The 19,136-nt window shown below is 34.0% G+C and overlaps 1 protein-coding gene across 1 annotated transcript in view; it reads left to right on the top strand.

The window, feature by feature from the left end:
• The window catches only part of cac (calcium voltage-gated channel subunit cacophony), a 749,704-nt gene that overhangs the window by 444,407 nt on the left and 286,161 nt on the right, over positions 1 to 19,136 (top strand). Inside the window, exons 23-24 of the mRNA XM_069307633.1 lie at positions 3,376 to 3,488; positions 16,048 to 16,065. Of these exons, the coding sequence (XP_069163734.1) occupies positions 3,376 to 3,488; positions 16,048 to 16,065 (131 nt within the window). The remainder of the gene's footprint in view (positions 1 to 3,375; positions 3,489 to 16,047; positions 16,066 to 19,136) is intronic.

Genomic DNA, 19,136 nt, shown 5'->3' with positions numbered 1-19,136 from the left:
TTTTTTTTCTATAACTTTACCTATAAGTAGTTTTATTGAACTCCAACACAGCATACAGCATTTATCATCAGCGTCATTCATTAATATACCGTAATTTTGTTTTGTTCAACATTACTTTTCATTACATTAACATTACTTAAGATCATACAAGAGTGTATGATCTTTTCAGATCATACACTCATTTCTGGTAGTGACTTTATACACAGTTTTATTTTATTTCTCTTCATATTTTGCTTTTTAAATTGTTCTTTTCGCCTTTATGGGGGTTTAGTTAATAAACCCCTACCCCCCCCCCCCCCCAGCTGTAGCAAGAACTGTGTTCCACCTTTATCTATGTCACATATTGAATTGATTATTCGTTGACTTCACCTATTATAGCTGTTAGTGGTAGCACATCTACATTACAGTATACATTTATTCACTCTTAGTATATATAAGTGTATGTGTACTCTCTCTTTTAGTAAATATAACAGTGTGTGTGTACTCTTAGTATACATAACTGTATATATGTACTGTTTAAGTATACTGTACATTACAGTGTATGTGTACTCTTCTAGTATACATTGTAGTGTATGTGTGCTCTTTTGAGTATACATTGCAATGTATGTGTACTCACTTCAAGTATTCATTATTGTCCAGTGAACGTGACACTATAGATACACTATATTTACTTTGATTTAGGTGTTGAGAAGTGTGTGTGTGTAAAGTAGTGTGTATGTGTATGTGTGTGTCAAGTGTAGTGTTGGTACATGCACCAGTGTGTATGTGTGTGTGTGTGTGTAATTACCTAAGTGTAATTATGTGTGCGTGTGTGTGTCAAGTGTAGTTTTGGTACATGCACCATTGGAGTAAAAAAAATCTCTTAAATAAAAAGCTTCATTACATTGGTCAACTAATGCAGTCAACCCTCATTTATCTCGTCACATACATGAAAACAGTGTTATTATGTTTGCCAGCCAAAATGTTTTAATTAGATACCTTAAACTCTCGGTTACCTGGTAGCAAATTGTATTTTAGAAGTAAAGGAAGATATAACACTGGAGTCTATTAATATTCTCTTTACAAGATTCAGGCAGTGCACAGACATATTTGGTGAAATATGTTTTATTCATAGCCTATATGTTTTTGAGGTGTGTGCTTGCCTATCAGTTACTATGGGGGAGTGAGATCTAGATCTTTATGCCCTACCTACTAGACATTTAAACCTGCTCTACTATTTACCTCTTTCAACATTAAAGTTTCTATGAATTTTTTCTTAAAGTTGTGGATGGTACTGGCTTCAAGAACCTCTTCCTTCAGTGCGATCCACTTGTCGATTACCCCTAAAGGGTATAAAGGGTTCTCCTTTACCCTTGTACATAGAGATGCTATCCTTTGCATCTCTGTGGCTCAATTGTGTGTCCAATTTTAAACTATGTTCCTCTTGTTCTACCTCTTTTAATTTAAATAGACTTCCTTTTTCTACATTGTGTATTCCTTGGAGGATCTTGTATCTAGTGATTATATTCCCTCAATTTCTTCTTTCCTCTATGTTTGTGAAGGTGAATTCCTTTAACCTGTCCTCATAGCTGAGCCCTCTCAATTCTGGAACTAATCTAGTTGGAAACTTCTGTACTTTCTCAAGTTTAATTTGTTCTCTTATTGATTCATGTAGTTGTCTTCCCCTTTTGGTGTAGTTACCTACAGGTCTACTCTACTCTTTATCCATCTTCATTACCTTACACTTACTCAAAATGAATTCCAGCAGCCATTTATCTGCTCATTTCTGAAGTTTGTCAAGGTCTTCTTACAGCATTCTAAAGTCTTCTTTAGTTCTTACTTTCCTCATTAATTTGGCATCATCTGCCAAAATTGACATTTAGTGAGTTGTCTCCCTCTGGTAGGTTGTTTATATAAATTAGAAAAAGCAACAATCCTAAGACAGACCCCCCTGTGGAACACTATTTTCCACTCCTATCCAATCTGACACATTCTCTGATTATGGCTCATTATTTCCTTTCCATTGCCCCTGACTCAGTCCAATATCTTTTGCCACTTGTCTCTCCATCGTGCATATTTTCTAAGGCCCTTGTACAGTCTAGGAAGCTGCAGTCTACCCATCGTTCATTCTCTTCTGCTAGTTTGGTGACCCAGTCATAGAATTTAATCGGCAAATACAGATTTATAGTAAATGTGATATACTGTACTCTCAATATTATATATGTAGATTTACATAAATTGTCCTTGATTAATGCTTTCAATAAAAATCACTTTAATTATGATATGAGTGAAGTAATGGTGGTGTTTACTTAAACATCTATATTCTTCATAACATAACTTTAAATATGAAATGGGTTCTGATCAGCATATATTTATTCTTTATATGAAAGCACTGACATGTGAAAATATATATGTAGAATTTGTATAAGCTAACTATAGTATTCATAGTGATAGTAGATGTGGGAAAAACTACAAATTTTATCTATAGATATGATGAATGAGTTCCTAAAAGATAAAGGTGCTAAATAAGATCTTTCAGAAAGAAGAGTTGAATATTACATATATACACACACATGGTCTGTAAACCACCGGTCAGGAATTAGGAAAACTATCCCCTACATGTTATGCAGTAAAGGAATGGAGGCAGTGAGTTCACTTGAATTTACTGAGCACTGTGAATATCAATGATATTCTGTAAGAAAGTGAAAACATCTGTTTATTTCCTTTCATTGTATTAAAGTTTTGTATGAATGTGATAAAGGTTATATTACACTTGATATACCCTACGCAACTCTTCCCTGTAAACATTTACGCTCGTCTCGTGGTGAAAGGAGTGCAAATAGTAAATGGGCAGGTATTCTACAAATATAAAATAATGTATAAGAGTATTTGAAAATTAATCCTCAGTAGAGTGTGCATTATTTATACGACATCTTGAGCTAGGAACAATATATATATATCATCATGGTAGTACAGTATTATGTATCATAACAAATTACCTTGGTGGTTTCCTGAGGGTTGATAGTGTCTGGATAAATGAGGGTTGACATTTCCATTCACATGAAAATATTTTATATTATTAAGAGGTAAGCCCAAACATTTTTCATTGTGTATTCAAAATGAGAGGATCTTGTATCTAGATGATTTAAAATGCAACACATTAATTCCTAAAGTGCCTGTATGGGCTAAATACAAAGGGCAAGTCGTCTTAATATTTAAAATTAAAACTCTTCAAATGTAGTTGATCTAGAAAGCACTAATATTCTCAGTGGTACAGTTCACCTGAATTATTTACTCACTTAATATTGATGTTTTCACTGTACCAGAATAAAGATGTTCCTCCCACATGACTTAAGATTTGCACTAACCACTGACACCCTTGCATCTCTCTAACAGGTCATAGATTTAGGGGTGATATTCCACCCTGGATCGTACCTCAGGGATTTTTGGAACATAATGGACTCCGTGGTTGTCATATGTGCCGCCGTTTCATTTTGTTTTGATATGATGTGAGTAGATGTGCACCCTGGTACATTGTTTGTTTCATTTGTTTTAGGTTTCATCTAACCTAGCAAAATCCCATGTTATTGATATATAGTCATTTATGTTACCTAAAAAGTGTGCTGTGTTGTTGATAATGTGATTTCTTGTTTATTTTAAGGCTCTAGTATTATCTGTTAGGTTCATGGTACCAGTTGTATCATGCAGGGGGTTAGTAGTCTTATCAGTATTTTACTTGGCTTGGTGGATTACTGATCAGTATCATCCTTGGATTGCTGATGTTGGTATCATCTTATGATTACTAATGCCAGTATCATCCTTGGATTACTGATGCCAGCATCATCCTTGGATTACTGATGCCAGTATCATCCTTGGATTACTGATGCCAGTATCATCCTTGGATTACTGATGTTAGTATCATTCTTGGATTACTGATATTAGTATCATCCTTGGATTACTGATGCTAGTATTACCCTAGGATTATTGATGCAGGTATCATCCTTGGATTACTGATGTTAGTGTCATCCTAGATTTAGCAGTAGTGTGTAATAATCTTGAATTTCATCATCTGGTGTTGATACCGATAGGTTTTGATTTGTGGTACTTTGGATATCATTATCAGGCTAATGCTGTTGATATCCTTAGATGAGTAGTACCATATTCATCAGTATCATCTATGGAGACAGTTACTGGTATCCTTGTACTTAGGGCATTCATCCTTGACATTTTTTCTGTTATTTAGTACCATCAATTTCCCGTCACTGGTCTTCATCAATATTACTGGGTTTGTGGAACATTTCCACGTTGTGGTACTTGTCACCATAATTCCAAAGGGTTTATAGCATTCTTCTCTGTAATATTCATTATTATGCATGACAATCTCTCTTCTTTTCTTGGAATTAAATCATATATTTATTTGTAATCTTCTGTTAATGGTACTTACTGAAGTGACGATAATCTTTAGAGTACTTTAAGTTATTGTATAACGATGCTTATCGGTGCCATGCAAGAACTAATATTAGTCATCCTTTCTACCTTTTGACTGTTGATAAAAAAAAAATTGCATTAAGAGACAGTTGTATCTGCTTATATCACCGATCAATGATTTTCACCAGTATCATATCACGAGTGATGATTCAGAGGTATACACAACAAGTAGTAGGGTTCCTTGTGTATGTAGTACCCATTCTGTATGACCGACTCAAAAGTTTTTACTCTCATGTTACTAACTGAATTCCATAATAGATGTTAGGGAACAGTGTGTTAATATCTTGTTGTTGGCACTTGCATATATCACTCTTAGGGTGATATTACTCTCCATTGTTATTTATGAGTCCTAAATTCATAATGGTAATGTTCCATGCGTTATTGAAATGGTACCTGTTTGGAGTTTGGCTGTACAATGTACAGTTTTTACAAGAAATTTGACAATATGCACTCCTATTGAAATAGAAGCTTTGAACTTGTATTTGAGTCAATGACAGATTATATAATCTGAACAGTGAATTGGATACTTAACCTAAGGATCATGAAAACATTGGACATAGGCCCATGAAACTACTCTTTAGACACAGGGTAATGAAACTAGAAATGTCCAAACAGTGCAAATTTTGTACCATGTATCCGGATAGAACAGTGGTGCATGGATCTGTGTCAAGCATTCCCACAATCTCTAGGTTAGATAACAGGATCTAAGTTCAGATGATTGACATCTGTCAGTGAACTAAATTCAAGTTCCCATATTCTTCTTAATATATTTACCTGCTTTGGTGGATGTCTTGAAAAGCACTACACATTGTACATCAAACTATAAGCTGATACCAAATGTGTAGTGGCATTCAGTATAATTCTTCTGGGTTCTTGACACTGATGTGTATTATTCTTGGGGCGGTAGCACTCATGCATTTTCCAGATGTGGTGATGCTTAAAAATATATTACTGAAATGGTGGTACTTATGTATTACATGGACTGGTGTTGATGATTTGCATCTCCTTGGGTTGTGATACTCATGTACAACTTCTGTGCAGGGGTTGTGGTTCTCTTGCATATCTCCATGTGATGCTCATTTGCATCTCTCCTGGGGCAGAGATTGCTGTATGATACTTGTATGCATCATCTCTGTGCTGTAGTATTCATTTACAGCGTTTCTTAGGTTGTGAAACTGAAAATAACATGTCTGTGGATGGTTATACTTATCAGTATCAGACATGGGTTGTTTTACATCCTAGGAGCTATTCTTGGGATTATATTTTCTCTGAGCATTGTGTTAGGACTTTGTACTACACTTCTCACTTGCGTGACTCTTCTTGTAGCACTTGATATTGTTAGTTAGTTATTGTAAACATTAATTGGTGTTGAACTGACGGTACTTCATAGTATTTGTCAAGATAGAAAAGTATGATTATAAACTTATTGACATTAGTCATCTGATCAGTTCATTCTAAAGTTAATGGTGCTAATAATCATTTTGAGTTAATGGAACTCACACTTTTAGAATAATTTTTCTAGTTAATAGTTTTATCGTGCATCTTTATTGGCTTAGTAGTAATTATTGGTTTAACACTTAGTTTGGGGAACATCTTTGCATTACTGTAGCTATAAATTTTGTTACATGTAGATGTCACTGGTATTTGATACTCAATAGTATTACTTCTCATATGGTGGTGTTTAATATGTGGCAATCTAATATAGTCCTCTCTTACACTAATGCAGTAGGTCCATAGAATTCATAACATTTTGAAGTTTTGCCAAATTATAATGAAATAGATAATTTCAAGATAAGTTTGACCTTAGGTAAATATTGTAGAGGTCTCATTAAGAAAACTTCAGTAATAGATTTAACAAAAACATTGGCTTGTAAAGCAGTTTAGAGGTACAATATTTAATTTTGATATTTACACTCTATGTAAGAGTATTTCAAGTTAATTGACGCTGGTTGTTTTACTGCTGGACTCTTGGTCCAAATCATAATTTTAAAAATTGGAGCTGGCAGTCTGCTATATTGAATGTTTAATGACTTTATGCATTAGATATGTTAGTCACAGCAAAACTACATATCCTTCTTGTTGAATGATCAGTCTTTTACTAAGTCTTTGAATCATTGCAAATTATTGTTAATTGAAATGGTTAGACAATTTGTAAAGCTGGTAAAAAAAAAAATAAAGTATGTTGAAATCACCATATTATCAGTTATTGATAGCTGATTTGAGTTTAAAGTTAATTGATCTTTAGAAGTCATTTCCTGGACCATGATATAACTATATGTGTATATCACCCACAAATGGTGTTGTGAGGGAGTGTTACACTGTGCAGTAAGATTGGTTTGGACGGTGGCATTCCTACTACCATATCACATCTAGTAGTATTCAAATTTATCAACTTTGAATGTTGGTACTTGCATATCTTTCATTAGTTTTAGGTAATAAGCACTTAATAGTCTCAGACCTAGGATGATAATACTGTATTCAGTTTTACTGTTATTTTGGTTTTCACTCTAAGTGGTGTCATTTCTTGGCTTGATGGTGTATAGGAGTATCATTCTTAGTGTGATGTTGCTCACCTATATCACTCCTCACTTGGAAGTACTGTACAGGACAGTACTTGGTAGCATCATATGTTGACGTCTTATTTCCAAGTTCATTCATAGGCTAGTGATTCTCACCAGTAATTCCCCCAAAATTATTGTTGTTTCGCTTTCTGTTGCTTTGGAATTCTATGAACTTATCATCATCAGCATTTGTTGGTGTTTGATCACTAGATGATCTTGAATAGTTGTTATAAGTGGAAAGGTTTTTCCTAAACACTGCTTGAATTAATATCACAAAGTGAGATGTGAATTGTGCATGATTTGCATTTAGGAAGGCCAATATCTTTATATCACTTGATGTAATGAAATGAAATGTGTAGTAATGTTCTGTGTTGTTTTTTAAACTTGGTTTCTAATCTTGATTGTTTTGAGACTACTGTATATGAGGATCTATTTGAAATTCTATTTCCTTATGAAATAGATTGTAAGAATTTGGATTTTTTAAATCTGATAATATTAATTGAAGTTTGTAAGGCTGTAGCCCCATCATTAATGTACCCTCACAAAGAATAACTTGTTTATGCCTTGCTTTAGAAATAAGCAGTGATTCAAAAATAACATTTTAAGCTTGATTTGCTTTTAAAAATCCGTGTTGGCGAGTGTATTTTATACTTCCAGCATAGTAGTTATTTTGTCTGTGGACCCTGTCATTTAAGTTTATATGGAAGCCCTTGTGTAGATTTGTTGAAGATTTAAAAAACATTTAAAAAAACATTTAATGAAAGTGCAATGGTGAAAACATATTTTGAAAATGTTTACCTATTAGCACAATGCATCTTGGTGAATATGTTTTATGTAAGCATTAAGAAAGGTAAACAAAATTTCTGGTGTAGACATCACACAATATTTCCAAAGCTTTCTATATCACAATACACTGAGCCTTCTTCTGTAGATGATAGTCATTGTTTTATGACAGGTCCTACTTTACATTATTCCAATGAAAATGGCATTACATATATACGAAGAAAAAATTTGTTGACAACTATTTCCTTAAAATTTCAATTGATCTCTGTCCTAGGTATTCTGTTGTTTACACATCATAATAATTTCAATGTTTAATTAAATGCATGCCCCCCTATCTCACATTGTTGTTGTTCACTGCTTTAGGCTTGTTGTAAAAACAAAAATTGTCGTCTTCCTTCTCTATTTTCTTGTCCTGTTACCAGTTCCTTGACTTCTTTCTCTATATTCCCATTCAAAATTTGTATTTTATCTTTACAAGTAAAAAAAATATTGTGCTTCATTCATCACCACCAAACAAATTTTCATCCAGTACATAAAAATTTATTCTTAGTTATACTATAATATTTTCCCATTTATAAATTTTAATTGTTTTCATTGGCTCATACACACACACACACACAAAAATTAGGTAATTACACACACACACATACACATACACATATAGTGGTAGATGGTTGGAACAAATTAAGTGAGAAGGTGGTGGAGCCCAAAACTGTCAGTAGTTTCAAAACATTATATGACAAAGAGTACTGGGGAAACAGGACACCACAAGCATAGCTTTCATCCTGTAACTACACTTAGGTAATTACACAATTCAAGTTAGAAGGTGGCGAATGCCATAATCATCAACAGTCTCAAAGCGTGACATGACAACGGTGATAGTAAAGACGGGACACTCAGTAAGTGTAACTCTCATCATTTAACTACATTTTGATAATCACACACACACATATATTCAAATATAAAGACAGTGACTAAACTATTATCCATTAAGCTTAAGATGTGTCATGACTTATTTAGCCATGGGTCTAAATTGTGTTAGTTTATCTGTGACGTCATCTGGCACAGATGATAGGCCAGACAACCTACCAATAAAGGCCAAATATTTATAATTTTGCAGGAGTATTTTATCCTGTCACAAGACATAATATATCAGATAAGAGGCAAAACATTAACGAGAACTTTATATTTCAGTCATCTTAATGTTTAAAGTTGGCATGGGTAATCGATTAGTCATTATATTTTATGGTAAACTATAATGTTGAGGAGGCATTTGGCCATTTGATTAATGGCCAAATGGTATGGCTCAGGAGCTGAAGCTCAGTCATTGCAAGCAGTCAGTAAAGTAAAATCACATGTACACATATATGTGTGTGTGTGCATATTTACACACACAAAATTTTCTAGTTTTCTTTATTTTGCAAATACTGTACTGTATTTCTTCCTTTTCTTTATTTTTCAAATGCTGTACAGTATTCATTGAACATTCCATACAAATTGCTGCTCACTGCTGTGTTCTTATATACTATATTTCCAGGGATCATAATTTATCAAATATTCACATGAATTAATGTTCGCAGTTTAAAGTACAGTCATTCTCAGACCTTAGGAATGAGTAAAGAAATCACCTTACAATAATGAAATCGTCCCAAATTTCAGGTTGTTGATTTAGGTGTTGTATGCCATCCAGGGGCATATTTTAGAGACTTGTGGAATGTCTTAGATGCCCTTGTGGTTTTATGCGCTCTCATTGCATTTGCATTTTTGTGAGTATTTCCAGTATTACTTGCATTGACTCTACACTCTAGTACCGTTGCAAGTTATTTGTTTGTACTGATCAATGTCTGTAGATCCTCCTCGTGACTACATGATTGTTGACTTAATTAAATGTTATCACATTGGTTTTAATCTCAAAGACAATGCCTTACATGCAGTAATTATTTTTGATGTGGTAATAAACATAATTATAGTTTTATATTATCAGTCTACATAGGAGTGCTCGTCCATTATCAAGTAACTGAAATATATAATCTGGCGAGTCTAGTATCTGATTAGAATTTTTAAATTGTGTTTAGATTTTGTCGTATAATTCTCAGACTCATTCATACGTTAATTTAGATAAAGGCTTATGGATGTTTGACAATCATCTGCACTAAAATAGACAAATATTTTGCTTATTGTATGTAAAACCCCTTAGTTACTTCCTTAAACAACTTTGTATTAGCATCTGAGATCAAATCTGTAAAGCTTTATGTTTTAATAGAATGTTATACAACATTAATAAGTTAGGAAGTTATGATAAGGGTGAAATAGTTCATTTGGCAGTCATAAGAGTTAAACCCTTGAAATAATAATATATGTATCCAGGTTTGATGTATTCAGAGATTTTTAGCTTGTTCTGGATTAGATAACTTGACAAACACAATGTAAAACTAGACAAAATGGATAAGTCACACCTGCATAACAATATTATTTTGTTTTAGGTTTGTAAACTATAACTTTGCTTACACTAAATTCTATGGTATTACTTTCTTTAAAAACTGAAGCAGAAGTTATGTTTTAGAGCCATTTTTGTAATGTAATAATTACATTGACAGTACTATTTAAGAAATAAATAGGCAATTACTCAGTGGGCTTTAGGTATCGACTACATAAACGGAATAACACCTACAGTATCTCTACTCGTTTCATTGCCACTTACACTTAGCACCATGCAAATCATCACATTTTATGCCTGATCTCACACACACACTTGTTCACAGAGTACATATATTTTATGTATACTTTTCTGCATTTAATTTAAGCACTACATTTCTTCACCTTCATGTAACTTTTGAATGTTGGCACAGTATTACATTCTAAATCCCAGGAGTTAATAATATCTAGTTTCCTATTGATGTTCTACGTGGTCTGTTAAATAGTTAATTGTGTATTAGAGGCCCTATGGGTACTAATATTAGGGTGGAGCAATGCGTGATGGCTTCTTTTTTTTTTAACAAAAGTAAGTAACATTCATCACAGGTTTCTATTACTTGAGGGTCACTAGACCTGTGCAGAAAATTTCCACTATAACACTGTCAAATTGATTAAATATCCTCTCTTTCATCCTATTTTGTCCTTCATGTTAATTAGTCTATAAATCTGTACACTAAACTTCATCTGATCCTTCTCGTTTATTCATCTCCTGCGCTATTATTTCCATTACATCAGTTCATATGAATTCCTACTGTCTTTCTTACATTTCATAAATAAATACTGTATAGACAGTCTATTTGCAGATATTCTATATATATGTTAGATGAACGTTAATGCTTTTAGTATTATTGTATATTCTTTCTATATAGCAGTTAAGTGTTTACTTAGCAGCAAGGTTCCCTATTTATTTAGAAGATGGGTATGTCTGTATTAGTAGCTAAGTTCCTTTCTAGTAAGCAGCTGATTTTCTATTTACAAGTAGTTAGGACTGTGTTTATGTAGATGAAGAATCCCCCATCTCTAGGAGCTCTATTCCTTTCCATCTATTAACTGTATAGATTTTTCATTTATCAGCTGCTTTTCACATGTTTATAAATTGAGTCTTAAGTGTCTTTCATAGTGAATCAATCCATTCTCTCTGTAACTTATAAGTTAGCCTTCAGTTTGTTATATATGGCAAAGTGTTCAAAATACATTTAATTTGAATGTGATCCATGCCTAATAATAACTTTGATACTACTTCTAAACATATTATGTACGTCTATTTTAGGCCTGAATTTTCTATAGCCAATGATTATTTGAATTTCATTAATATTCCTATATGCTCAGTTCATTTTGCAGGATATTAAATAGTAAAAAAGAATGTAGATTATGTATTTACAGCACTTCATGTTTTGTATATGTATAATAATATTAGCATCAGCAGTAATATATCATTACTGTATAAATTTTTAGTTTTTTTCTGGTCACTTAACATTTCAGATAGTTGACCAGAAATATTAGGCCTGGGTCAGATTCAACTAATGTCACATTCTTTGCCATCTTGATATACCCAAGAACTTCCAGTTCATTTAAGAGTTATTATTTTTAAGGTAGTTTTAATACAGAGACCAAGTAGCAAAATCTGTTTCATAAAAAAGTAACAGTGCAAAGAAGTGGTCATGCTTTGTGGGATATAGTGAGACAATTTTTTATATTTTAAATAGTTAACCATGACAAGAATATTGTCACTGATTATTGTTTTAAAGTGAAGTTTGGAGTTAACTAAGATATATATATTACAGTATTTGTAGGTATATTACAGCATTAAGTTAGGTGTCTTTCACCATATAAGTTGTACTACTTTTGAAACATGAGTGTCAGAAGAAACTTTATAAAGTGTTATAGAGAATAAGTCACAATAACTTAGCTGAAATGAATAACCCCAACCTACACATGAAATGAGAGAGATGATGTTTTGATTCGTAATGATCTCTTAAATGTTGTAACAAGTTGTCACAGCTTGATAAGGCTCCAGGATGGACCAACACACCGTCACTTTCATATTTGTGGGTTGGGTTATTAATAGTGTTACGTTGTTTGAGCAAAATTTTAGAAAATACATTTTAAATGATGTTTAAGTACCAAAGGAATTTATTAATAGAGGTGAATGTTATTATTAGGCATAATTAGTAGAGGTGAATTCTGATAAATAAAATTTATTAGAGTATGTAAAGATATAAAAGTAACATCTGGATAGGCAGGAACAGCCTCGTACGAGAGAGAGATATTTATTGAATATCACAATGAATGATACGATGCACATTAACCCCAGGACTTGCATTCGATTTACACGACAACTAGGTCATGAGCAAGAAAAAATAAATGATGAAAAATTGTTTTCTGCATGGAGCTCCATGTGGCTCCCTGAAGCTATATGCTGAGATAGTTACCATCTACTAGGTCCATCAGCTGTAGAGTTTTAGAGGCCTACCAAGGATTGGAGCCAGAATCAGGCCCACTCTGTGCCGCACAGGGAGCGGTGATATTTATTTTCACCACCTCACCAGGGAAGGCAACCAGAAAGTAATAGTAAAAAAAAACTATTGCTGGATTCAAAACAGATTGAAGCCTCAAAACTGGCTGAAAGAACTACCCTAACAATGTAAATAAAGATTGAATTCTCCCGAAACTAGTGCGAGCTTGTTTGCCCCACCTTCCCAACTTGTTTGAGGAGGGGGAGGGAGTTCACTGCCTGCCAGGGCATGAGCTCCCTGTTCTAGGACAGATGTAGACATCAACTTGATGACCTGGAAAGGAGGGAGGGAGATCAGGGGCCACCAGGGCTCACCCAGAAATTGGCATTTTATTACATTCAACACTGGTTTTCTGGGGAAAGCTTCTCCCAGAAGCTAAATACCCACAGGAAAGAAAGAAAACCTGGGAACATACGAGGGAGAAGGGAGCACCACAGTAGTCAGAATGAGAATGACACTCCCAGCAGAGAGAGACAACCCAAAGCCACACAAGAGCGCTGATGTCCAGGAACATTCACCATATAACAGGCCGCCAGAACCCTGCTCAACCTCCAAAACCTCCTTGCCCAAATATCAGCCTGGACATGTTTGCAAACACTGCCAAAAGAGAGGCATACTTCCTAATATTATGGGTTGAGGATAGACTGCATACTAGCTAGACTAAATAAAATTGCGGACTTCCTGGGAAAGATGAACCTTGGAACAGGGGATCAAGAAAACAAGATGAACCCACAAGGTATCCACCGAAGCAGAATCAGAGGCACGAAGGTGGCAGTGGGAGAGCAACCAGTAGACACAACACATGGTACATCCCTGGCTGAACCAACAAAGTACCAAATATTACAAATGAGTTCAAACTAATTGTGAACAAATATTTTAGAGGCCAAATGCTCAAAATATTTTGTATTGATTTTTGTGTAATAATAAAGTTAAAAATTTTATTAATTAATACTGTAATATCCACAGGTATGTCAAATTTTCGTAACTATAAAGACTAGCAAAACACAATTTCCTTAAATATCTATAGTGAAAAAGTCATATGAGATAAGCTGTATTCATTTTAGGTAAGCAAAATATCACATGCAGTAAGCTGTTGTCAAATGGTTAAGAGGTTATTTTTAAGCAGTTCATGTTTTTGGTTATTGTGGTTTTTAAATGCCTAATATAAGTTTTGTAAATTTTATGTGAAGTATATATATATATCAGGGTATGCATATTCAAACTCATATTTAGATGAACTACTGATATCATCATATAAATTTATAGCTTTCACGCATCTCAAAACCCCCAAATCTGGAATTTGAGGGAGAACTTCATACATTTTGTTCATTAGTGAAGCACGTCGGTAGATTCAATTAGATGTCTCGATACAGTGATGATAATTTAAGGTTTATCTGTTTCATTATTCCGTAGTATATTAATTTGAAGCCTTAATTATTGCTTTCTCAAGTATATTGGTTATACAAATTTACTGGCAACTTCTCGACATTGTTTGTAGTTCATTAATGAAAATATTTTTTCCTTTAAAATTACAAGTAATTATATTAAAATTGTTCATAGTAAATAATCTGGTGATCTAATGCAAAATTCACTCATAACAAACAACAACTACAGATATCTTTATAAGCTTATGATAAGCTGATGATGATTTATGATAATTTGCCTTTCTCGTTACGCTGTGTTTTGGATCTCAAAATAGGTATTGTGTATGTTATTGCATTTTGCCTTAAAATGTCTCATAAAATATTTCCGGGATATTAGTTTTATTTAAATTATGGTTTGAGAGTATGGACAGAATTATAACTAATTATATCAAAATACATAACACATTTTTATTGTCATAAAATGTTTAGTTTAACCTATGATTAATGTTAGACTACATAACATCACTATGAGTTATCAACCAAGAGAACATTTACTTATAATAATAAATTTGTCCAAAAAAAAAAGTGAGAAAATGAACAAAATATATTCCCATTCATTTTCAAATTTGTCTAAGATTGGTTTATACCTCTGTGATTGGAATAGATGGTATATAGTGTTGCAGGTTTTTACTAAATACTGAAGGGAATTAATAGTTCATTTTTAAAATACTTGAATTTTGTACTAGGAGATTTAAATCACTCATTAATTTATTGGGTATTTCTCTTTTAATTTTTAGTTATAATGCACGTAAGATTTATCAAACATTTATAAAGATATTTTTCATTTCAATTACATAATATCTTGACTTGGATTTGTGTCTCATCTGGTATAACATATTAGATTCTAATGCATTGTACACTGATTTAATATACAGTATTGTAATATTGTAAGAAGAAGTTCATGGATAAGATAAATTCAAATACAGCATTGTATTTAAGATGTCAAACTTGTCAGTGGTCAATGTCCTTGGCTCGCAACCAAGGATCCTAGGTTTGATCTGCAGACAGAATAGTTGTAGGTAGGCATATTTCTTTTCACCTAGTGCTGCTGTTCACTTAGCGGTAAACAGGTACCTGATAGTTAGGCAACTGTTGTGGGGGTCATCAGCAGTTTTGTTCAGGGGACCTCAATATGCCTAACAGGTTTCCTATCTTCAGCTATAGGAAACCATAGGAGGAATCTTTAAGACCACTCAACCAAAATAATAATACTGTAGTAATAATTAGGTTATGTATAAAATATAAATAAGTTAACAGTTTTCATACACCCAGATTTTTTTTGTGCTTAACAAATGTAAAAAAAGAAAATGGTTTTATAAGGATTTTTCATTAATATTGCTCTTATTGTCTTATATTAGTTAACTAAGAAGCTGTTCAGCAAAATGTGGGCACAACTCTTTATAAAATGACTGTGCAAGTCTCAGGACAGGTTTCTTGTAATTGGAATTTCTTGGGTAACATTACAATAATTTTCCTTAGGATCCCTATGCTAAGATTTACCAAATTAATATACTTGTCCATCCTTGGATAGTGAAATTATCAGACATATTTTGTTGGATTTGGTTGTTCCTCTTGCCTTGATGAAGAATAACTTTACACACTATATATTGGCCTCAATTGGCAAACTAGATTTTAAATTAATTTTTAAGATAAATAAAGTGGCCTCTATAATGTTTTCTATGCTATGTAGGTTTAAACATATGATATATGTTGACCAAACAGACCCAGCATCTGATGTCTGTAAAGCCTTACTTTGGTTGTAACAAGTAAACGTCTTGTAGGGTCAGGGTTCATAAGCTTATGTCTTCTTTCCTTCTGCAGACCCTCCCTGCAACTGAAGTAAGTGAGGAAACCATGGATGATAATCTTTAGTGACAGTGAGAGGACTTATCTATTCCCATATTATTTATAATGATTCCTGGTGTATGCATTTTGCACTTGATACATATTATCATTAATTTATTTCAATATCCTTGCAACTACCGTTTTACTCATCAGCTTTTCTGCCATTGCTATGCCAATATTTAAAGGAGCATGACAAGGTATAATATAAGAGGTTTGGGTTAAAGATTTGCACATTCAAACTGTAGAAAGTTGGACTAAGAAACTTCGGGAACAAGTCCTAACATTTAAGCCTCTCCTGGACAAGGTCTATTCTAATTTGCCGGTATAACAACTCCAGTGATGAGACAAATATACAGGTTATAGCTGCATGTCTTAGTTGATTTAATGAGAGTCTCAGTGACCATGGGTTATCCCAAGGGCCTCTAGGTATCTCTCTGGGCTTTAAATACCCCTTCTTAGTTAATTATTTTAGAGCCCCGGCTCGGGCTGGCTGTAGATTGCTGCCTTGTGCCACCATAATTGCATGTTCTTCTTGACTTGACTACATTCATTCTGTGATACTGACAGACTTTACCTGAACCCTGCTACCTTTAGAGATGTCTGTCTCCTGGGCTGCCAGGTTTGCACATCCTCCCAACTCTTGGGCCACCCACTTCTCTAAAATATCTTGTCCAAGACTGTCCAAGACACCTAATATGTCATATTTCTCCACAGATATCTACAAATAAAAAGTATTAAAAACTTTCACACACACATAATATTGCAAATGTGAAAACATCACCAGCAGACAAAAAAAAATCTAATTGAAACAAGTGAATGATGAAATCTTAACAGAAGTTTTATTAGTGATACTTTAAAGGCAAAATAGATTAAATTTTAAATAGCATTAAAACAAGAATAATTTGCTTTATAATACTTTTAATATATTAGCACATAATAATACAATCATTTGTAAATAATAATACTGTAGTGGTAATAATGATGATGATGATGATAATAATAATAATATTAATAATGTTATTCAGGTAAAAGTACATACATTCAAAATGAGTTACATACAGAATGTTGGATTTCTAGATAGAGCTAGTACATACATGTACTATGCCTATAGCCACCAATACACACAGCGTTTCAGGCAAGATGTGGAAAAACACTTTGTCTAATACTTAAAACTGATCCTAAACAGTCATTATGTATATGGGTATAATTTCGTTGTTTTTGTGCTTTTTTGGTTTCTAAACATAAAAGTTTTTATTATATATCACCCCATGGTATTCCAAGAAAGTCAGTGGTAAAGTTCAACCTAAGAAAATAGTTGTGACAAAGACGATTAGAGGAAAAACGAGATCATTCATAGTCAGACAATGTCATGTCTCACTACAGACAAGTGTTAAAATGTAGGGAAAAACAAGTGTCTATAGACAGATTCTTAGTAAGACAAGCAAGCAGTGAGCCACAACCAGGTCCTAGTGGGTTGCCTGCAAAACATGAGAGAGAGAGAGAGAGAGAGTACCCCAGAAATGCCATCACTGCCGTAATAATAGAAGGGGACTGCCCTTCCAAACACCAACATCTCTTCTCCTCCACCCTTCCTCACCGTCTTCCATACGCCAACAAGAGTCCTTAATAAAGGTAAGATATACTTGTACATACTGTAGTACAAAATATAAGTAGTAGTATGTATAAAATGTATTTTTAAGTTAATATTTTGAAGGGTGTGGAACAGATTAATTCAATTCACATTATATCTTATGGGGAAAATTAGTTTTGGTTTTATATATATTTATTTATATATATATATATATAATACACACAAACACTAGAGCAGCAGGAGTTCATTTAAACATATTTGGTTAAATATGAAGGCATTGCTGGCATTGTTGATCTTATAGTGTAAGCTTTCTATGCTTCTAACCATTTTCTTAGTATCAGTATTAAGAAGAGCAATCAAGGTACCAAAATTCATGATAAAGAAACTAATAATTATTGAAAGATTTATTTTCTACAATTTTTTTCCCCTCTCTGCAACATCTTCCTGTAAAGAATGAATACATGATGTACAATTTTTTGTTAAATATACATGTGAAGGAGTTTAAGGAGTGTGGGGCGAGGTGATGGGGCAATCAAACAAAGGGTAAGGGGATAGGGCCAATCAAACATAAACATCGCGGGGCTAATATTTGGGCTTGGGGGTTTTGTGTTATAACATGGCGCTTGTGGTCTGTTATATGGTTAACATTCCTGGGCCCAGTTGGTCATGTGTGGCATTAAGTTATGTCACTTGGACTGGTGTGTCTTCTTCATCTTATGTGACTGCTGCCTCTTCTCCTCCCTGGTAAGTCCCTTTCTTGTTCTCTGTGATTAGATTAGCTTCTGAAACCCAGTGTTGACTGTAATGAAATGCACATTTCTGAAGGAGTCCTGGTTGTTCCCCCCATCCCCCCTTCCCCTTCCAGGTTTGTCAGCTCGTCGTGGGTTTGTTCATGTCCAGAACTGATTTTGGTAGAAGGCTGGAAGCCAGGGCTGGGCCGCCTAGTGGTGGTAATCGGTACTTATGAGTCTTGAGTGAATCCCTTGTTCCATGTGGCTTGGTGGTGGTTTGTTTGGCGTTGAAGTGGTTCGGCCACACTTTTCCCCACACTCCATCATGTCACATTTATACTGTAACAACTGTATTAAGAGTGATATAGTTGCTCCAAATTCTCAGAAGTTATATTGCATGCAATTGAATATTCCCATTGATCCCACATGAACTTGGGGATAAATTATTTGCGGAATTGTTGGGGAACATGTTGTACAGTCAGGTTCATTCTCGACTCACAATCGAGAATTCTGAGTCCAAATGAGGCTTCGTTTTCTGTCAACCCTCTAGTGGTCTGTAAAGCTGCTCTGTCTTTCTGGAGGCTTCCTGTAATGAGGTGGTTGTTTGTCACCTGGTCTCTGCACCTCTTTGAGGGGGCCATGTTCTGGTGTTGATTCCCAGTAGGCCTAACAGAGCTATCCATAGCTACTCTGACCTTTTAGTATGAAGCAATCTCAGGAACATAGCTTTAGGGAGTTACTGG

The sequence above is a fragment of the Procambarus clarkii genome, chromosome 60, assembly GCF_040958095.1.
Source record: "Procambarus clarkii isolate CNS0578487 chromosome 60, FALCON_Pclarkii_2.0, whole genome shotgun sequence".
NCBI classification, from domain to species: Eukaryota; Metazoa; Arthropoda; class Malacostraca; order Decapoda; family Cambaridae; genus Procambarus; species Procambarus clarkii.
Note: the sequence above shows the minus strand (reverse complement) of the source record. Positions and strands in the feature narration are given on the sequence as shown.